Source organism: Carassius auratus, chromosome 1 (genome assembly GCF_003368295.1).
Source record: "Carassius auratus strain Wakin chromosome 1, ASM336829v1, whole genome shotgun sequence".
NCBI lineage: Eukaryota > Metazoa > Chordata > Actinopteri > Cypriniformes > Cyprinidae > Carassius > Carassius auratus.
The window spans coordinates 17,566,112-17,589,574 of record NC_039243.1 but is presented as its reverse complement, the minus strand read 5'-3'; the positions used below and the strand labels follow the sequence as shown (position 1 = coordinate 17,589,574).

At 37.1% G+C, this 23,463-nt stretch overlaps 1 protein-coding gene across 4 annotated transcripts in view; it reads left to right on the top strand.

Moving 5' to 3' along the window:
- The first annotated feature begins 241 nt into the window (after nt 1–241).
- The window catches only part of LOC113092831 (glutamate receptor ionotropic, NMDA 2A), an 86,416-nt gene continuing 63,194 nt past the window's right edge, over nt 242–23,463 (top strand). Inside the window, exons 1-6 of one of the 4 annotated variants that reach the window (XM_026258764.1) lie at nt 242–1,001; nt 1,549–1,730; nt 2,557–2,708; nt 6,039–6,076; nt 6,602–6,668; nt 6,786–7,181. In XM_026258764.1, coding sequence (XP_026114549.1) covers nt 6,801–7,181 — 381 coding nt within the window. In that variant the 5' untranslated portion in view covers nt 242–1,001; nt 1,549–1,730; nt 2,557–2,708; ... (1 more) ...; nt 6,602–6,668; nt 6,786–6,800. Of the gene's footprint in view, nt 1,002–1,236; nt 1,731–2,556; nt 2,709–6,038; nt 6,077–6,601; nt 6,669–6,785; nt 7,182–23,463 lie in introns of those variants that run through there. The other 3 variants (XM_026258686.1, XM_026258633.1, XM_026258828.1) reach the window with 3 other exon arrangements.

Here is a 23,463-nt window from a genome sequence, read left to right as displayed (position 1 = left end):
TGAAACATCGAGCAGGAAAATGACTTGTTTACTGGGCGTCGCGTGATTGTGGATTTTCCACAGATTTGACGCGCCCACCGTGCGCAGGGACTGTTAATGGCGCTCATTTGCATTTGACTGTTTTCATGTGTTTGGTGTAGAGAGAGAGAGAGAGAGAGAGAGAGAGAGAGAGAGAGAGAGAGAGAGAGAGAGAGAGAGAGAGAGAGAGAGAGAGAGAGAGAGAGACTCAATAACATCTAACGTTACTCGAATCATTGAGCGTGCGTCTGAGAGCAATGGTTTGTAAAGTTGGATGGAAATATGAACACACCTCATAACCAAATGTTTTCCTCAAAAATACTAGTCTGTTTGCATAGACAGAGATCAAATCCGCATACATACCCTTTTGGAACGTACGTTTGTGTTTAATTATAGGTGGCAAGGTAAGAGAATCGAGTTGAATTTGGCGCGGAGCGCGTGGGAGGCACTGGCAAACACAGTATCAGATCTGAGCGGAGATGATAAGGAGCGTGCATGCGCTCGACAGTTTGCCATGATGTCTCGAGTTCAGTCGATGGAGTCGCAGAGGAATCTCGATCCAGAATAGATCTCATCCCCGTTACCGACGTTTTGACGACTGAATACGGCGTGTTGCTGTTGTTTTCTCCAAAAGGATGCGATATTGACGGAATCCCCCTCGGTGGCGGCACGCGTACCTGTTCCACAAAGCTCCACTGCGGAAAGCGCTCGAGACTTAGAAAATAAAAAATAACAGAAATATTAAGGTGAAAAATCCATGTGGTTTTTGTATTTCAACTGAATCCCTGAACGTTTTTTTTTCCTGGTTAATCTCTGTAAGGAATGGACACGGTAAACACAAGGACACTGGTGGAATTACGCCGTTAAGAGCGCTGAACTTGACGGATTTGTTTATAAAGAAAGATCAAGGTTATGCGATGAAGACTGAGGACACGGTTTAATTTCCTGACTGGTACTTTGGAAATGTATAATGAGGATATTAGGTGAGTTGCTCTCTTTTTACTTTCAATAATACATCAAAGAACGTGTTATTCACGTATTATTTTCCCTACCGAACGTGGGTTCGCTCTCTCAAAGCCAAACAGGAGTCGTTGGAGCTTCCCGTTGATGAAATCGTCGGCTTATTTTTATGACGGGAGAAAATATTTCAACCGCCTTGATGCGCAACACCTGCTGCGCGAGCGAGCGCCCTACATAGAGACAACCCCCGAGCGCGCGTGAGGGGAATACCACACCGTTATTTAAACACACACCTTTTAAGCACTGACTACACTCTCGAAGCTCACTTCTTTAAAACACGGTTATGTGGTGTTGTAGTCAGCCTCTGAGGTTACTTGGTTCCGTGCGGGGGAACCGTTACGCTTCCACGCAGATCAGTTTGCCCGCGAGCCCACTCTCGGATCCTATTGATGTTTCTTTTTTCTCTAATAGACTACTGAAAATGCGCGAGAAGTTACAAAAATACACTAAATGATGAGTTTTGTCATTTCTGCTGACCTGGTGTAAGGATTTTGGTTGACTTTATTCCAGAACATTGAATACTTAAGCTCCTGTCAAGGTGGTTCGCCGAAGGTCTGAAAAATGCGCCGACAAACGCGCCTTCTCTGTGAGGAAATCTTCGTGGATAACATTCACAAGACATCGGTCAGTTTCACAGATGGCACATTTCAATCACGGAGAGGCTTCTTCACTGACACCTCGTGACACGCAAGGTAAGATATGATATAAAAATTGAACGTTTAGTAATATGTGTGAAGCGGCTGACTGTGAGATCCGACAGGGGGCGCCGTTGTTTCGCGGGTTCAGTATTAAAGGGGAATGAGGGACTTGCAGATTTGGGTGCAGTCACGTTGTCCAAGCACATTTTTGATGTTTTCCTCTTGCTTACAGGACCAGGTCTGAAATAGTCTTTCCTGCAATGGAGGATACAATTTTAGAAGCTGAAATATTTTAAAACCACCCTCTCCCTACCCATACATTCATGCATAGAGATACTATACATATATTGACAAAATGACCTTAACTGAACACACAGATATACAGCAATGCATTCTTACATTTGTTTTATTGGGCCAGTGTGATGCCTTAGGTTCAGAAGCATAATTGAATCAAAATATGCAAACACAGACATGAGTGTCTGGCTAATGCACTGCCCTGTTGAACATACTAATGTGCTCAAGGGGCAGTGGAATTACCTTCAGAATTATTGGCAAATAAAATGTAAGTTGCAATAAAGAATATTGACTTTAAATCTCCATAGCAAGATTTTTTTCAAACTGTTGCTTCACCACAACAGTTAGTTGACCTTAGAGACTTTATAGGCTATAATACCACAGTTTTCCACACATTTCATAAGCTTGCAAAGCTAGAGGTCTCTGCATTAATTTACTTAAGTTGATTATGTTTTGGACCTTAAAGAGAAGAATATATGAGGGTACATGCTGGTCAGAAAAAGAGATGGATGGGGGAAGAGGACCTAGTGCAGGTGCTGATTTTGAGAGTGCTCGTAACTAATGACACCTCCACCTTTCCACACAGTAAAACTCAGAAATCCACCCACTACCTCCCCATTCGCCTGTGAAGAGAATTGATCTCAGCGGTGATATTCTGCAAACAGAGGAGCCAATCTGCACTTTATGTTTTGGTTCTGAATTATGAAATATGGGCTGTGACAGACCATCAGAACTGTGGTTAGTACTTTCAGACATATGTTCAAAGCTCACTCGTAAAAAAACATTCCTATTTGCATGACGTTTCTGGTAGCGTTGCTTAAATTTTGATGCATAAAAAGTAATGGGCCTATTTTTGTATGTGGGTGAAACAAACTGTCTTTATTTTGAACCTTGGCTTCTCTTCTGTTGTATCCTGCAAGCTCAGGATGGAGGTGATGTCTAATGTGACTGAAAACATTACACACGTTTTACGTAAAGTGTCCAACAAATCTGACAGATGCACATGCAGAACGAGATAGAGTGATGCTCTACATTTGCAAATGCTGAGTGCTACTCCAGGTTAGCTTTAAGGGCATGGTTGCTTTGCTGGGGTAGCTCGGTGAGTATGCCAATTATGGACGTTAGCAAGTATTCTAAATGAGAAAGGTACAGGGGCAACAGAGCATAACTGCCTGTCTCTGGAATCGCTAATGTGGTCATTGAGGCATGTACCAATTTTATACCCTCACAAACTACCAATGCAACCATCAAGAAAGCAATTATGCAATTATGTGATTGGCACTAATTAGTATGCTTCACAATACACCTGAATGTTTTAGCTGTCAAAAGCGAAACCCTCTTACTATCTCCTATAAGTGTTTTCAAACAATTCAAAATGCATCAATACATTTTTAATTTGTCAGGTGTTAAACAAGTCTTTGCTTCTTTTATTAAAAAATGACATTGTAGGAGGAATTCTATAATACATCAGGTGGTAGTCATCCACTTTTCTTCTGTTCATGCATTGCTATATCAATGTTGTTATTAAAACTATTTTTAAATATCAATATAATCTATTGTGTGTGTGTTTGTGTACACACACACACGTCAAATGTCTAATTGTAACAATTTTTCTTTATATTATTAAATGTGTTGTTTTAGATAAATGGATCCTATTTAAATAAGTTTTGTCCAAAAGTGCCGTTGTTGAAAACATTCATGCCCATATTATTTTTCAACTTCCCATATAGGAGTATTTGCAATATATTCAGTGTAATATTTCAGTGTAGGACTTTTTCTGTTAAGCTGTGCATTTATGAGTTTTGCATTAAGCTTCGTCCTTTGTTGAGGACTGGTGATATAAAATGGTAGTATCTGCAGCATGCAGTATGGCAGCACATTCTTATCACAGCGTTCATTGCTGAGCACTCCAAACAAATTCCCAAAATTCAAGCTGTGAAAATTTGTTATTGATTTTGATGTCATGATTAGTATTGATTTCAAATGACATGCCCTGGCACATACAGTATATTAAGCTGACACATAAACTGGCACAATTTTATGATGCTGTTGTATATACAGGTGCATCTCAATAAATTAGAATGGCATGGAAAAGTTGATTTATTTCAGTATTTCAACTCTAATTGTGAAACTCGTGTATTAAATAAATTCAGACTTTTTGTTTCTTTTAATTGTGATGATTTTGGCTCACATTTAACAAAAACCCATCAATTCACTATCTCAACCAATTAGAATAAATCATAAGAACAAAAAAAAATAAAACATTTTTAGTGAATTGTTGGTCTTCTGGAAAGTATGTTAATTTACTGTACATGTACTCTATACTTGGTAGGGGCTCCTTTTGCTTTAATTACTGCCTCAATTCGGCATGTCATGGACGTGATCAGTTTGTGGCGCTGCTGAGGTGGTATGGAAGCCCAGGTTTTTTTGACAGTGACCTTCAGCTCATCTGCATTTTTTGGTCTCTTGTTTATCATTTTCCTCTTGACAACACCCCATATATTCTTTACGGGAATCTGGTCTGGTGAGTTTGCTGGCCAGTCAAGCACACCAACACCATGGTCATTTAACCAACTTTTGGTGCTTTTGGCAGTGTGGGCAGGTGCCAAATCCTGCAGGAAAATGAAATCAGTATCTTCAAAAAGCTGGTCAGCAAAAGGAAGCATGAAGTGCTCCAAAATTTCTTGGTAAATGGGTGCAGTGACTATGGTTTTCAAAAAACACAATGGACCAACACCAGCAGATGACATTGCACCCCAAATTATCACAGACTGTGGAAACTTAACATTGGACTTCAAGCAACTTGGGCTATGAGCTTCTCCACCCTTCCTCCAGACTCTAGGACCTTGGTTTCCAAATGAAATACAAAACTTGCTCTCATCTGAAAAGAGGACTTTGGACCAGTGGGCAACAGTCCAGTTCTTCTTCTCCTTAGCCCAGGTAAGACGCTTCTGATGTTGTCTGTGGTTCAGGAGTTGCTTAACAAGAGGAAAAAGACAACTGTAGCCAAAATCCTTAACATGTCTGTATGCCTTGACCCCAGCCTGAGTCCATTCCTTATGAAGTTCACTCAAATTCTTGAATCGATTTTGCTTGACTCATAAGGCTGCGGTTCTCTCGGTTGGTTGTGCATCTTTTTCTTCAATAGGTTTTCCTTCCACTCAACTTCTGTTAACATGATTGGATACAGCACTCTGAGAAGCCAGCTTCTTTGGCAATGAGTGTTTGTGACTTACCCTCCTTGTGAAGGGGGTCAATGATTGTCTTCCTCATGATTGTGTAGCCTAGGGAACCAAACTGAGAGACCATATTGAAGTCTCAGGAAACCTTTGCAGGCATTTTGAGTTGATTAGCTGATTGGCATACCACCATATTCTAATTTGTTGAGAATTGTGGGCTGAATTTATTTAATACATGAGTTTCACAATTTGAGTTTAATTACTGAAATGAACTTTTCCACAACATATAATTTATTGAGATGCACCCGTATGTCCTGTTTGTGTGTTACCAATGAAATTTTCAACCTGAATTGAACAAGAAACAGAAAATTATACTGTACTGGTGCATACATTTTTGTTATAACATAATTCTCAACATTATCTGAGTACCTTTCTGTGGTTATTGGCTATGGCCCAGGGTAGTCTGTGAATGAAATCGAGGTGCGAATATGACTGATGGTTAAACTCCAGGGATGAAGCAGGTGTTTCCAATGACCTTTCTGAAACTGAAAAGTTCAGAGTGAATTTGATCAGTCTTGTAAAGCATGTTTGATAGCAAAGTATCTCTACCTTGATAAAAGGAGCCAAATGAACAGGAAAAAAATCTATATACGTATGTTTTGTTTTTTTTACTTAAAGGAATATTGTCAGTCATTCACCCACCCTTTAGTTGTTCCAAATCTGTATGATTTTTCATCTGAGTAACATAAAAGGAGATGTTTTGAAGTATGTTCACACTGCTGTTTTCCATACAGCAAAAATGAAAAGGTGCCAATTGGGTTGTTGAATACACTATGTTGTATGGAATAAAGCTCCTGTAGTAGACTACATCTCTTTTTGTGTTCCACAGAACACAAGAAAGTCAGGTGGAATTGCAATGATATGGGGGTGAGTAATGTTGACCAATTTATTTATTTGTTGAGTAAACTATTCCTTTAAGCAATGAGTACAGTTTCTTCCATACTGAGGTTGACTTTTACGTTCAATCTCTTGAGATTGAACCATTTTTGAACCGCTGACATCAGCGCACTTAAATTTAACCATGTATAAGCTTAACCATGTATAAGCTGTTCTTCACTCATGAAGTTATAATGAACTCCAGTTAGTGCATGGTTTCATCCATTATTACTATAATTTAAGAGACAGACACACTAGCCATCTGGAATCATTCAGGCATCAAATTCCACCTAGAATCGTAATAAATATTGAAGAGTCCTATCAATTAGATGGGCCGTTTAAATGCAGCCACACTGATATATTGCAAGACAGTACATCAGAGTTAATTGCTAATAAGTGAACCACTGTTCCATTTAACTGTTTAGACTAATTGAAAAGTATTGACTTGAAATGATTGAGTATTTGGACAGAGTACCATACCATCTTAATCTTAACGTTTAAAAGCTTGTCTTGCAGATTCGCATCCTATTCACTTTCAAATTCCCCTCCACTGAATCATTGCGTGCAACCTGGAAAGTAATAGGTCAGATGGAATTTATGTCTTTGCGTTGTCTGATTTTGGTCTAGTTTGGAACTAGTAAACATGATTTGTTAAGACTGACTGTGTTATGCATTCTTTAAAAATTTCTCATCTTGACAGGGGCTGAAGCCAGGAATGATGGGAGCTGTAGTCTGGTTGATGGTCTTATGGGGTTTGCTGGGTTGGTCGGAGGCTGCAGAGAAGCCTCCTTCCCTGAGTGTAGCTGTGATATTGGGCCAGACCCCCACCGTATCTGAATCAGCCCTGCGTCCGGCTCGTGGGATAGGTGCGCCTCTGGATGTGACAGTTCTCAGTATCCAGGTGAACCAGACGGACCCAGGAAGCATGCTTACACACCTGTGTGAGCTCATGTCCCGACAGAGACTGCACGGGCTGGTCTATGGAGATGGCACGGACCAGGAAGCTGTGGCACAGATGCTGGACTTTGTTTCCTCTCAGACTTCCATGCCCATTCTTGGAATCCATGGTGGCTCTGCTATGACAATGGCTGAAAAGGTAAGCATGCATTCCTTTCTTGCTGGCTGTATGCGCTTTATTTGTTGTATACTTTGGCTAGACATTTGCAGCAACCCACCTTGGAATATTTCATCATATCTGGCATCAAAGCCTAAACAGAAAGCTTGATTTCAAATATTCAATGTCATGTTTTGGATTGTCTAGCTGTGTGGCATTAAACGAGACGCAATTCAGATACCTGACAGATTTTCTTTATCAGCATGCCATCTGCATCAGATATAGCCTGACGGATTGCCAGTCTTCCTGTCACTGTCCCTCTGTCTGTCTGTTTGTTTCTGCAAAGTTGGCAATGAGTTGTGTTTATAGCAAAATCAGTTGCATTTGTGTGTGTGTGACAGATACCTGCTGCCAGGTTAGTGACAAAGCTGACAGTTTAGCATTGAAGAAAGTGTATGATTGCAAATCTATTCATTGATGCTGTTTTCATTTTTATGAAAATACTTCTTTTTTTTTAAATAGGCTCATTTTCCAACTCCTCTAGAGTTAAGCAGTTGAGTCTTACCATTTTCGAATCTATTCAGCTGATCTCCGGGTCTGGTGGTTGCACTTTTAGCTTAGCTTAGCAAAGATCTAGCAAAAATCATTAAATCTGATTAGAACGTTTAGCATCTCACTCAAAAATGACCAAAGAGTTTCTATATTTTTCCTATTTAAAACTTGACTCTTCTGTAGTTACATGTTGTACTAAGAATGACAGTAAATGAAAAGTTGTGATTTTCTAGGCTGATATGGCTAGGAACTATACTCTCATTCTGGCGTAATAATGAAGGAACGTTGCTGCCATACCATGGGTGCAGCAGGTGCAGTGATATTATGCAGTGCCTAAAAATAGTCCCTAACTAGTTTGTGTAGTTGCAGCAATAGCAGAGTTGCCGGGGACTATTTTCAGATTCAACCATCAGATTCAATGATCAATGCTAAGCTAAAAGTGCTACATCCAGACCCAGAGATCAGCTGAATAGATTAAAAAACTGTAAAACTCAATTGTTTAACTCTAGGGGAGTTGGAAAATGAGCCTATTTTTTAAAGAAGTGGAGTGTTCCTTTAAATCTGATGATCTTTTAATACTATCAAATTGATAAATTTGACTGTTTGGCTATTAATGCACAATGTTCATCCACATGAGCTGTAGAAACTTCTTGTGGGCGACCATGTCTTCCTGTTGCATCATCTGGCTGAGTTCACTTCAAACTATCCTTCCAAATAGTGATTTAATAATTTTAGATGAATGCACAATCTCTTTTAACAGTGATGAAATACAACTACAAAGTAAGTGGATTGTGCTACTTTGTCAAAACTCATGGTTTGGAACTATTTCTCACTTAAACCAGACAGTGTTTTTAAAGTTTTAATTCTTATGCAATGTCATTTAGTTTTCTATGATTAGTATATCATTTTTATGTGCTGGTTTATTATTATTTTTAGTTTTTTTTTTACTGTCTTCTTATACTGTCATTCTATGTATGACAAGTTATGTTTGATGGCAAGTATATACTGAAAGGTGCTTAAGAATTCATAAGGTTCAGATTCATCATTATCTAATTTCCTCCGAACTAGGGCCACATCCCCCGACTTCGTTTTTTGACACATTAGGCCCTGGTTCTGCTGTAGAGCTTGAAGGGTAATAATTGAAGAGATTCTTCAGGATGAAGTGGGGCTTAGGGAGTCAAATGCTGGGGCTGATGTGAATGAAACTCATACATTAAGAAGACCCCTGCTTGCTGTTTCCCATAACACTACTCATCCCTTTTTTAAATCATCACCCAGAGTTTCTTTTGATACTCAAGCTTAAACAGCCTGTGCTGTATTGGCTGTTCAATAACACATAAAGCACAATGCATTTCCAAGTCTGAAATAGAAAGATGGAAAATATCACAATTACTGTCTGATCCTTTTCACATTTAATAAGGAGTCAGTAAGATTGTGATGGCAAAGCTACATTTTCAGCCTTCAGTGTAACATTATGAAATGTTAATTTGGTGCTCAAGAATTTTTTTTTTTTTTCTATCACAGTTGAAAATGGTTAGTGTGCTTAGAATTTTTCCAGGATTATTTTAGTAATAGAAAGCTCAAAAGAACAGCTTTTAGTATTAATTTGAAATGGTCGACTTTTGTAACATTATAAATGTTTTATTGTAACTTTTGATGAGTTCAATGCATCTTTGCTGTATATAAGTTTACATTTCTTAAAAAAAAAAGTGTACAATTGTACATCCTTGCATATTCTTGCTTTTAATAAAACATTTTGGTCTGCTGCCCTTGGGTAGGCGACACTGAGATTCAAGGACACTTTCTTTCCCAGAGTCATAACCATTATGATATCTAATACTGATCCAAATCTGCTACATATAATGATAATAAAGGGTTACAGTTCAGTTCAATTAAATTCAAATGGTTTTTGCAAACAAATTAAGTCTTTTCTCAGCACTTTTTAATTTATTTATAAAAATAACCTCTGTTGTGATGTGTTTAGTTTCAGCCTTTCTGATTAGACTCAACAGAATTAAACTGCTTCGGTGTCAAATTAGGTAAATGTGTTAACTGTGTTAAATGTAATGTTACAATTTAGTGTTAGAAATATTTAATTGATTTCAATGTACCATAGAACATGTTAACATTTGGCATCCTAAATTGTACATTTTGCATACAAGTGCTGTTACCGCAGGACTGATTTCTACACAACATGAGTGGCTTGCTAAATCATAAATTGTATGAAAATTAACTAAATAGTATATTTTACTACACTGTCAGGAGTTTACCACAAGTAAATGTACAGTAATATTATTAATTATTATTTAGCACTCTTTGTAGGTAAAACCATTCTGATTATCGGTAACTGCAGCACCTATTATATTAGTCATCTTTTTTTTTTCATAAAACACAAAAGGAGAGATTTTATAGAATCGTGTAAAGATTCTTCATAATGTGTCCTTTTGTGATCCATGAAAAAAAGCCAGCTTTTATGTACTTTTAGGTTTGGAGCGATTTAAAAATCATTCCAGAATTTTTATATTTGGGTGAACTATCTCTTTAAAATGTTTCAGAATGGCCTTTATCTCTGTTGTATTATACATAATTTCTCTCTTGTACCGCTGTGTTTCTTGGCCTGCTTTGATCAAGTTCAACTGCATGTCTTTTTGCGGTGTACTCTGGGGGGTGCATGAGTGTGTTTTGAGAGTGTGTAAGTGAGGATCCTAGTGGATGCATCGCTTCACTGTGAACCCAGATTTTTATTCTCATGTTATTAAAAATGAAGGCACCGGGATGCATCTTTTTAACCATGCTTCCGCCTCTCATATGGGAAAGAAAGGGACAGGGAGCACTAACACACAGGCCCTAATGCACACTGAGGGGGCAGGACTGAATATTCGATGTGCTGCTTTATGTGGTTCACATGTTCAGTTTCTAGAATGAGGTCTGGGCATATGCATTTAGGGTCTATATGAGGGGGTGGAGAGAAGGATAGAGAAAGAAAACTGGAGGAAAAAAAGAGCCAGGCCTGAAGAGTTAAACACTAAAGCTGTTTTCTGCCCCATTGAAGCTGTTTTTATCCCATCTGTATTAGAGAGGTGCATTATGGGAGAAAAGAACAAAACAGAGGGGCTGGCATAAATTAAATATGTAGCATTCACTTACAGGCGGACGTGTACAGACACACAGTCCTTTCTTTTTCGCTTATCCATCTCCCACACACTCTCAAATTTTCTTGTTATTTATTTAACAATAGATTAAGGTTGCACTGGCACATTAGATCATATGATGTCATCAGCTGTGCCAAATAAGTAGCTATAAAAAACACAGTAACGCACAGAAAAACCCACTTGAAGGGTAAAAGTCAACTCATCTCTATCTCTAAGCTTACAAGACACTTTGCCGATGTCACTTTTTGATGATGTCAGCCACAATAAAACTCTCTGCACTGGATCGGTTCATGTCATATAGTTTTTTTGTGTTGTAGCATAAAAGAAGAAACAAAATATATAAAGGTATATAAAATAAAATATATAAGGTAAAATTGACAAAAATATATGTTTAAAAAACGTCAAAAACAACAACAAAGCAGCTGCTTTTTGTTTGATGTAATTTGTGTAATTTTATCGAAAACATTATGTAGGTAATATTTTTGAGTCTTTTTCGGTCACTTTTGAACACATCCATGCTGAATAAAAGCATCAGTAAAACAAATCTTACTGACCCCAAACTTTTGAATGGTAATATATATTATATATTACTAAAATATGTATAGCATGAAAATAGAGTTAAGATGTTTTTGTGTAATTAAGATGGCCATTTTTATTTAGCTTAGAACAGCATTTGGTGTAATTTTGAAATACTGTTCCAGCTCTTGTTTATACTTTCCCTGTGTTCCTCCATTCCCAAATTCCCCCACGGAGGGATCATTACAGGTTAAGTTGATAGTCCTATATAAGCCAAAATAAAATCGTCCTTCGTTATTTTGTCATGTATTACTGCACTTCAAGTAGACACCAAAATAAAGTTACAATGGCGGACCTCAGCTAAAATGTAATTTCAGATGCTTTAAAAGACCCCGGAATGGTACACAGTGGACAAACGATCTGCCATCACTCAATACTGTTTGATAAATCCTTCTCTCTCCTAACAGTAGTGCCTTGATGGCCACCTACCTATTTTGGTCTGTACCACAGTGACTCATTGCAGTTCTTAGATGCTATTATAGATGGACTTGGCTTACAGATATATGAAATAAGAAATTAATTTACATTCGGTTACTGTCGTTGGGAGACTGGATAACAAATCTCTAGCCAAGTCAATGTCGCTTCAATTCAAGTTACGGGGAAGCTTCCATATTGTATGTGGTACTTTGAACTATAGGATCAGATGAAGCTTTACAGGTCTTTTCTTAGAAGATAATGCTTTCAAACCTCTGTCAAGTTTCAGTCTGTCCCCTAATCTTTTAATCTCCGCAATACCTCTATATATGAATCTTCCTTTCCCCTCATCTCTCTCTTACCCAATCTTTTTTCCTTCAGGATTTATCAGAAGAGAGGGTCTACACAAAGGATCCCTCTCTCTGGCAGACCACCAACATGTCTCTCGTCGTCACTTATTTTCTTTCTTCCTATTCCTCTCGTCGCTTCTTTCCTGCGGGTTGTAAAGGACAATCAGCTAGCATGGAGATTGGTGGCTGCATTCAGGACCGAATGAGGTCATTTTCACACTTGGCGCTGCCTTCATGGGAAATGACAGTCTATTTGGGAGAAGAACGAGTGAAACAACTCGAAAAAACCTTTGAAAGCAGCTTTTAAAGGCTAAGTTTAGATTCCCTGTTCAGCAGCCTACTGCATTTTGTGCGACACTAACTTTATGAATATTTTATAGTGAAGTAGACACACAGGCTAATTCATTTAGAGTGAAATGTTAACCTCATAATTCCTACTGTTTTCTGGATTTGACTTGGGCCAGAGGCTTTTCTTTGTGCGAGAGGGTGAGAGAATGAATTATGAAGAGTTTGAGAGATTATGTTAATATGTTAAATCTGATTTTTTTTATATGCATCAGCTTGAGTTGCCTTTCAAAACAAGTCGCTACTATAAAAACTACGAATCAAAAGCATGGGGTTCATAAGGAACAAATACGAAGTTATACTAGCGGTGCGCCAACTTAAAATGTCATGCTTATCAGAGACATGGAGTCTACTACACACACTAGATTAACTATGACAGAGGAACCAAACAGTGATCCTTTATTCCCACCAGAGAAATGACTGTCGATAGTGTTGGACTATTTTGGGTACATCAAGAATGACATTTAAATATTGCCTTAAAAACTGCTGCTAAAGAGCGAATACACTGCTTTAAACAATTTTAATGCACAATATTAAGGCAGGATTGCTGTAAGATCACATTTATTAGAAATTAATTAATTATAACATTTAAAAATACTAATGTACATGCTGTATCTTTATTTGTTTCAGGTGGTGGTTTATAGATTTTCGAGCATGTCCATGTTTGGTCATAATGGTCTAGCAGTCATCTCCTGATCAAAGACTGCCTGGCGTAGGATTGGATTCATAAATGTGTAGCTGTTCAAAGCGCTGGGCCACAGTAGCTGTGTGTGGGACTGATCACCCCTTATGATTCACTTCCATACTCTGTCTGTTCAGGCAGGATTGCATTTCTCACTTTACTGTTACCAAACTGAATGTCAATACATGTACATGTTTCATATTTCTTTCTTTAGTTCATTTTAAATAATCAGGTTGAGAAACAAAGGAAATGGTCAGATCCTAAACCCTTAAAATTGAACAGTTCCAAATAAATCCATTTACCGTTTAATGTTTTTGAAATCCTTCTCTTAAGCTCACCACGGCTGCATTTGTTTGCTTAGAAATATAGTAAAAACTGCAATATTGAGAAGTATTGATGCCATTTTAAATAGCACTTTTCTATTTCTATGTATTTTCTAATTTAATTTATTCCTGTCACGATAAAGTAGTAAAAGCTGAATTTTCATCATCATTACTCCAGTTGTCAGTGTCACATGATCCTTCAGAAATAGTTTTATTATGCTGATTTGGGGCTCAAGAAAGATTTCTTAGAATGTCACAGATGAAAATGGCTGTGCTGCTTAATATTTTAATGGCGCCTGGGACTTTTATTATGACAGTGCTGAACATGCCAGCGCCTGAGCGCACAAAGCTTTTGTTATCGTTCTTCATTAGTTTCCTGTCTTTGTTTAACAGTTCTGGCAAAAAAATATTACAAAGAACTTTTGAACAAGGTATATTTGAAAACATATTATAGCGTTTGCTTTTCTATTATTACTAAAAGAAAGACAAATGCGATAATACTTACTGTCGGCCTTTAGCAAAAATGCATTTTATTTCAAGTCTTTGAATGTCTAATAAACTAATTTCACTTACCTTGCAAACTTTGTTGAATTCAGCTGAGATCCTCTGAGGATTGCATTTGTAGACTGCATAAAATGTCTGTACTTGATTGACAAATTTTAAACCCTTGATTTCAAACTACGCTGCATAATATACCATTTGCTGTTGCCATATTATTGTCATATTTATACTGTGTGCTGTATGTAAAATTATTGCTACTTTTTCTTTAATTGGAAAAATATATAAATCCCACTGCACACAACTTGACCAGAAACACTCTTGGTTACAGTGTTTACTTCCTTTTTAATAATATTTTCAACAGGTTTTTTTTTTTTTTTACTGAAAATACAATAATATAATTACAGAATCAAGGAGGTTACATTTAAATAGATCTCTTTATTTTACAGATAATTTATCAAGTTCAAATGATTATTCTTTTCACATTTATTAATTTTCAAATTATATAATTTTGTAAATATTATGTAAAGTAAATCTAAATTTAATTTTAGAAACTGTTATACATGTGTTTTCATGATATTTAAACTAAATTCTGTAATATCGGCTTAATATCGACCACTTGATCGACCGTATGATTTCAAACATTCCCCATCAAGTCAAAAACTGCAGTTATCAAATTTAGCTCTGCAATTTCACTATATGTCAAGTATTGACTTTTTTAAAGTCCTTTTGTATACCTTAAGCAGTGCCTTCAGAGAAACATCTGATACAGTAAAAACATCTGTGAATTCCATTAAGTCTCTCAACCTCTGAGCAATAAATGTTTTCATTGGCTCAAAAACCAATAAAAAAGAACAATCTTGCCTCAAGAACCCCCTATAAACTGAAAAAGGATTCTTGATATGAGGGTTCTTCACTTAATCTAAGAATAATTTAACAACCTTCATTTTGAAGAGTGTATCTGAAAGACTGCGCCGTACAACCATCCACCATTGTGCCCTTGAGCAAGGCACTTGAGCCTTGTCTGCTCTGGGCAGGCTGCTGTTTGGCTGACCTTGTGCCTCATCCCCTTCCTCAGTCTTTGTGTGCATGTGTCTATGTGTCTGCCAGAGATTTACAGAAATAGAAGATTTCATGCACATTATGACGTGTCTTTATCGCCCTTTGCCTCGTCATCTTATCGAGTGTTTGCTCAGTTCATGAGCAGTGTGCTACAGTCAACAAGTTTCAATATATGATTCTGTAATCAGTATCAGTGCATCACATCCCTGTTCTGTAGCACATCAAAGGATACATACATAAATATATGTATTTATGGCAGCAACATGTTTTAATTGCACTAATTAATTGCACGGTTGTTGCTCCACAGGATGTTTATTGATGAGTTTAGTGCATCACACCATATGTTGTTAATCAATTAAAGATTGTAATCAAATTAATAATATGATATGGCAATTAACTAATCAAATGTATCATGTGTATCAGTATTTGCAGAGAAAAGTCCCCAAATGAAGAGGATTAAAATTCTTTACAATTAAGTGGCGAGTTAAAGCATTGACTGGACATGACAAAAAATTATCTTCATGAAATTGAATAATGATTTAAGAATGCTCATGAGGTAATTGCATTAAATCATCTTGTACTGTAACTTAACTGATGTAGTTAAAAGACTCTCTAGCTACATGATATGATGATTTATTTACCGTATTTATTTTTTGTCCATTGGAGTGTCCTCTAAATCCCTTCAGGAGTACAGGAGAAAGAGAGACAAAGCAAGGGAAAGATGGAGCCTTCCTGCAATGCCTCAGGCAGAAATCAGTTTTTTATTGACAAGTGGACATTTTACCAACTGGCTTCGAAAGGTAAAATGTTCTTTTGAATTTACGAAAATGTCAGATGACTTTCTCAGTCCAGATGGTATTAGAGTCCTTCAAGAAGGGCAAAGAAAACATATTAGATTTACAGAAGGTATACAGCATACATACCAATGACATATTTGTTATTGAACAGTGAGAGTGTTCACATACAAGCAGAACATCGTTGTCAGAACTGTTTGGATTGCTATTCATGCACAATTCGAAGAAAAAAATTTGGTTGATAAAATGCTACATGAACTGCTGTAAGCTAGTCATTGATATGCATTTGACATTAGCACACAGGTTGTAGGTTTTGTTTTGCTGTCAGTCACCAACATTAAGGCTGTCAGTATCTCTCCGGTTATGAAAAATGTCAGAGAATGGGGTATTGTGTCTAAGAGTGAGATGAAACCAATCATGTGGTGGGAATATGTGCTCGTACAAAAGCTTGAATTGCACAAAATCAGAACACAGAATTTTGCACACATCTTTACGAATGAAATTTTGTTCGAATTTTGGGGTGCTTGAAATTCCAAACTGTTTAGAATGCAAGTTATTTTTATAGATAGCATAAGGGGTCTCAGTGTTTACTTCTGTGTACTGTCACCTTGGTTACATGTTTACTTGAGGCTATTGCAGGTTAGTGAAGGGGATTGAGAGCATCCATACAAACAGTTTCTAATCCGGTCTGCTGTTATATTTAAAGGACAGCCTGAGAGTCACACCTTTTAAAATGAGTTCCATTTTAGTTGTGACTTAAAGTATATTATTTTTTTTAATTAATCAATTTAAACAAAATGTAAATAACTTAGATATAGTTAAGAGACTCTCTAGCTACAGGATTTACAATTTTTACTTTTATTTTTTTCATTGGAGTGTCCTCTAAATAATAGTAATAACAATAGATTTAATCTTAGAAAAGGTAATGTTATGTACAGTACTGTTTAAAGGGGGGGTGAAATGCTATTTCGAGTTTTTTACACTGTTAAAGAGTTGGATTCCCATGCTAAACATGGAAAAAGTTTCAAAAATTAAGTTGTACATTTGAAGGAGTATTTTTGTTCCCAAAATACTCCTTCCGGTTTGTCACAAGTTTCGGAAAGTTTTTTTCGAGTATGGCTCTGTGTGACGTTAGATGGAGCGGAATTTCCTTATATGGGTCCTGAGGCACTTCTGCCGGAAGAGCGCGCGCTCCCGTATAGCGAGGCTGAGCAGCACAGACATTTCACTGATCAGAGCGATTCACTGATCAGAGCGAGAGCGTTGCGAAAAGTCACAAAAGAAGTGTGTTTTTGGTTGCCAGGGCAAGACAACCCTGCACAGATTACCAAAAAAAAAACAGCATTAAGGGACCAGTGGATGGAGTTTATTTTTACAGAGCATCAACGGAGTTGTGCAAGTGTTTTTGTTTGTTCCCTGCATTTCGAAGATGCTTGTTCACAAGCCCCAGTTTGACGACGGATTTGCGTATCGTTTATTTCTTAAGGATGATGCAATTCCAAGGAAAAAGGGTCACGAATTTGCCAATTTTCACAAGAATTGCCATATATTTTGTAAAGACCGAAAATATTTGTAATTGGGAACCCGAAGTGTTCCCAACGTATGCTATTAGTGAACTGAGCCGTGAACTTAAAGCTTATTGCTTATTACGGTTTGCTTATCATCCTTTGCCGTTGATTTAGTTTTGACAATACAGTGTGATATTTAGCTTTCTAGCATCTTTCAACATTTTGAATAGTATTTTATTGGTTTTAAAAAAATATCAGTCTGACTAGTAAGTGAAGAGCGTGATTTGTGTTTGTGAGTGTATTTGTTTGCGTGTGTGAGGGAGAGAGTTAAAGAGGTTAGGTTCTCTTATGCAAGTCATAGGCTCACTAAGCGTGGGAAGTGCGCAGCATAAACACTCACACACTAACAAAAAATCAGGGATCGGCGAAAGGGAGATACAGTACCTCTGTTCCTTTTCAGAACAAGAAAATTCTTCATTTATTAGCTTTAGAGGTGCCATATTGCCAGCATTCCTGCTGAGTTTACTCTGTTGAAGGTAAACACTGTATTTTCTTTAATGCTCAGCTATTAAAGAAAGTCTGCCAAGAAAGGTGCGAGTAGTTGATTCATAACATGTCCATGGAGTTTTTTTAATAAACATCAAGGTTCTGGGTTATAATGTACAAGATAATGTGCATATCTTATCTTATTTTAATGTCCCCAAAGGATTTAATCCCAGTTACCCTTATGATTAATATGGCACTGATGAACATTAGGCAGAACAATGAAAGACTAATTGAGAGATATTTGCATTATCTCAGGGTCTTTCAAAAATCACTAGTGCATTAAGGGCAGGATGCATTTGCTGAATGTGAAATGTCTGGGAGAAAATTAGACGGATAGTTCTAATATGTAAACCTGTTCTTCTACATGTATGGAACATAAAACAAGAAATTCCGAGTGCTGTTAGAATTAGTGTCTTTTTTTCCTCTCTCCATAAATGATAAGCAAATGATGACAAGATTATAATTTTGGGGTGAACTGTCCTTATAAAATGAAATGTGCAAACCAACATGGTTTAGATATCACAGATCTTAATGTCTGTTTGGGTGTTTGGGATGAGTGCCAGGCCATCGCTGTGTGGTTGCTAATGTGTCCTGAGATGTTTTTAGTGTGTTGCTGTGCAGTTGCTATGGTCTTCTGGTGTTTGCTAATCTAAAAAGCCAAGTCTCTGATGTTAATGGCTAGGGTTCTTTCCCTCAATGAAACTTTGTGGTACTTTTCCACCAGTTTTAACATGCTCTAGGCAAAAATCATAAATCGGATCACTTAGAAATGTAATAGCACACCTCTCCTCAGCAAGCAACATGATTTGTGTCATTTACTTCTTTAGCACCGACACATTATGTACTGGATTTTAATACTTTAAGAAAACCTTTACTGAAAGTATGGATAACACTAGTAGTGGTGCTTTTTTGTAGGTATTTTAATTTATTTCTGAATGCGAATGTGTGTCATTTGAATAATACAATCGTTTATCTAGTTTTGACTTCTACAGCATCATGAATGTATAATAATAAATAGGTAAATGTGTATAATGTCATGAATCAGTATTCAGTTTATTTCTTGTATTTAAGAGTGTGTGACTCATGAAAAGACTCAGTTCTGCAGTCTTCACTCCTACAACCACACAGTTGGTTTGACCTCTACCAAACAGTTACAGAGTGCGAGTAATATACAAAATAAAAGCAAGTCTTTTAAACATTATGAACCCCCACACAAAGACAATTTGGAAAATAAATAAAATTGCATTGTAACTTCTTCATTTGGTTCAAATTAGGTTTGTGTACCAACCATTTCTGTAGCCAATCAAAACCAATGTCATCCTGTATTCATGCAATTCCAAACCTGTATAACTTCCTTCAGTGACTTAAGAACCAGAACATACCACAAATCATTTAGACCAGAAAGTATCTTTAAAAGAGTTCTCTTCTAAATCCAAGGTGGTGTAAAAAACAACAGAAGAACTATTTTCTTTGAACAATGTCAAATGGTTCTGTCAGATGTTTTTTAATTACCAGCTGTGCCGCAGAAATAATAAATCTTCCTTAAATTAATTAACCAACTCCTCCAGGCAATACAGAGAAAAAAAATGTTCAGACCAAATAACTGTAAGTAAAATGTAGCTCCCTTTATAGATGAGTGAATAAACGATATTACACAGTTCATTGGTGACTGATCCCTGATCCATTTACAACACTTGTTGTAGATTTTTACGCCAGAAACAGCAGCCATTTAAGGACTTTTAATGGTTGACCGTTGGCTTGCTCAATCGCTTGTCTCCTCATGCGTGGGATCCTAACACCCACCCAAAATTATATTGCTGTTAAACGCTTTTTAGTGCAGGCAGTTATAAGAAACCTATGTGCTTTTAGTTTTTGTTGTTAGTATCATTTTAACTGCAGGAACCAATAATATATACATTTATATAACATATTTAATACTATATTGATGTATTTTACCTCTCCTGTCTAGCAATGTCAAGCAGAGGGGTAACAGTTACTGTTTTGAGTAGCACTGCTCACAGTAAAATCTTACTGTTTCAAAATCACCGTCCACATAATTCTATATTAAACATGGAAAATGTTCTTATTGGCTGTGATTTGTGCTATGCCATGCAATGCAATGAGAGATGTAACTTGTCATGACTGGTTCAGACAGGATGTTCAGCTCTTGAAAATGGATGCTACAGTAGGTGTTACAAGACATCACATCTGCCATGGCTTTTCTGTTTAGTAAAAGAGTGAGAAAACTATTGAACAAAGTGTTTGGAAAAACAAGCTAGACTTTGATTTTATCATTAGCGGTGATGGATGTTTCTGGAGTCTCAGTTGTGCGAAGAGACAGCTTTAAACTCTTTAAGTTCATGAAGATGTGATGAGGATGTGACTAAATTGTGTTAAATGGTGCAGAAAAACAACCCTTAGGAAAGAAAAATCACAAATGAGATTAAAATCTCAACTGTTTCTCCTAGAAAGCAAAGGGAAGAGGTTAAACTGAGAACAAATGGAAATGCTTTTATTTGATTTTATTATTTATAGTAAGGAAACTTAATAAAGTTTTCTGAGCTGTAAAATAATGTAATTAATAATATTAAATATGACAATTAATGTAATTGTACGATGATGACGATGATGATTAAATTATGATTATTATTATAATTATTATTAAACGTGGCTTGGAGAAGTAATTAATATTAATAATAATTATAATAATAATAATAATTATTATCTTCACTAATAATAATAATTAGCTATTGTTTTAGTCACTTCTCAAATCAAGTATATTTTATTCCCTTTGATCACACTGTCATTATTTGTTCTTTTTTCTTCTACTATTTTTAAGAGTTTCAGATTGATGTTACTACTGGTATTATGCATGCAGAGTCAGACAGAACAAACGTCGAATGCATTAGCAATTGTCTGATTGCAGCACAGCATATAGCATTAGCGAGTTGACCGTCTCCCCAGAGTTCAGAGTGACAACTTAAATTGCTGACTTTATTTCCTTGAGTGCCCTATATCTGGTGGAGATTGGCTTCAGTTACAGGAAGTTACAAAAACAGAAAACAGACATTAGTATCAGCAAAGAGAGGCCATGAGAGAGAGAGAAAGATCTGAACAAGAGTTTAGAGGAAAAGCAGAACAAACATATGGACGGAAGGAGAGAGGAGGGGAATTACAGAACAAGACAACAGGGAGAGTGTGATGGGGAAAAAAAGAAATGAAAACATGACTGCGTTGTTAAAGTTAAAGTCTTTGAGAAGAATAGCATGAGGGAGAAGGGAGAATTCAGAAAGAAGTGAGGGAGCGGTCTGAGGATATGAAACATGTTTTATTTCTCATCTGATGTAAAGGATGTTACTCCTCCAAGCCACTCTTTGGTGAGGAAAAAGACACAAAAGAAGTGTCACAGAATCTGAAAACTAGTTAACAGCCTGACAGAATAAAGCTTGACTGCTCAACTCTCCTCCGCACCAGTGAGGGAGGGACACAGATGAAGACGTATAGATCGAGGGCCAGATGATAAACATTAGAGGATCTCTGAACACGGCCAGGATCGTCATCTTTATATCATCACTCCATGTTCCCATCGATTCTCAAAGGCCACATTTACTGTTGATCACATTTTTCAACACTAAAGCCTCAAATGAATTGAATCCAGTTCATATAAACGTAATGTGCTGAGAGTGGCACACGAGAGGACAGATGCGAGAAGAGGGTGATGAATTTAAATGCTCTGTGTCTGCGGCGTTAGCTACTTTTCTTATCTTTGTCAAATGGCTCCGTTGCCATGGTGTCACCACGGTGTTGCCAAGGTTACCGGAGGTTAGCACAACAGTAATGGGGTGTTGTCACGGTAACTCCAGCTGTTACTGTGAAGATTGTGGAGGAATTTTCCCCAGGAAAGGGATTATATGCAACATGTGCACCCACATCCTAACACGCGTGCACTCACAATCACACGCTTGCTCTCAAAGGGCTCTCAGAGCAGTGGATTTTGAAAGATCAAAATCGTTACAGTGCAGTATATGCGAGAAAGGATGTATGCAGCTCCTTGCATGTTCCTTCCTGCTTTATTAGAGTTATTATATCAGTAAAGGAAAAGAAACCTCTGGGACCTTCTCTGTTTCAAAGCTGTTAAATGCACGCTCCTGGGAGAGACACGGTGAGAGATGTGTAGAAGAAGAAGGGTTGAGTCAGGGAGAAATTTGTTGGTTTTGATAGTTTGATCTTTAATGAAGTCCCCAATGGGGTCGAGGCAAACACGCATGGCATCATGGGAACTTTTTCAGCCGTATCATTCATCCTTTTATAGCGCAGTGCACCATATATTCTTCACATTAGAATCATCTTTTGAGTGATGTATTGGACGATCTTCAAAGACAGTGAAACCTGTACCACGTAGATCTTCATGTAGAGCGCTTGAGGAAAATCTTATTTGAGTAAATTGTCAAAGCCGTTTCATTTTTCTGTCAGGAATCCTTTGTGATTCGTCACTAGATTGCAAAGATTTGGTTGTGATTTGTTTTTCTCTTCTGCTGTGCTGTTTTCTCATTTTATTCAATGTCCTGTTATATTCGGGGGAAAAGACTGACAGACAGAAATTCATGCAAAAAAATACCGTGAGAGTGTTTCTGATATCATAGGATGGCATAGGATTTGTTGCTGTATATTTTACAACTTATAGCTATATATTTCATTAAGTGATGTAATATTAAGGTACCCAATTACTTAAAGGGTTAGTTCACCCAAAAATCTAAATTATGTCATTAATGACTCACCCTAATGTCGTTCCAAACCCGAGAGACCTCCGTTTATCTTCGGAACACAGTTTAAAATATTTTAGATTTAGTCCGAGAGCTCTCAGTCCCTCCATTGAAACTTTGTGTATGGTATACTGTCCATGTCCAGAAAGGTAAGAAAAACATCATCTAAGTAAGTAAAGTTTATTTATATAGCACATTTATCACAGCAAAGCTGACCAAAGCGCTGAACAAAGTCAAAGATAAACATAAAATAAACAAAACAGATGACACAGTAAAACAATGGAACATAGATAAAATCCAAAAGTAAAAATGTAAAAAGTAGTCCGTGTGACATCAGAGGGTCAAGTTAGAATTTTTTTAAGCATCAAATACATTTTGGTCCAAAAATAGCAAAAACTACAACTTTATTCAGCATTGTCTTCTCTTCTGGGTCTGTTGTGAGAGAGTTCAAAACGGCATGTTGTGATATCCCGTTCGCGAATGAATCATTCGTTGTAACCAGATCTTTTTGAACCAGTTCACTAAATCGAACTGAATCGTTTGAAACGGTTCGCGTCTCCAATAAGCATTAATCCACAAATGACTTAAGCTGTTAAGTTTTAACGTGGCTGCCACTCCCTCTGAGTTAAAACAAACTTGTGTCTTATGGGTTTGGAACGACATGAGTTAGAGTTATTAATGACATAATTTTGATTTTTGGGTGAACTAACCCTTTAAATCAGCTTTTTACCTCAACATGTACCAATAACCACCACAATA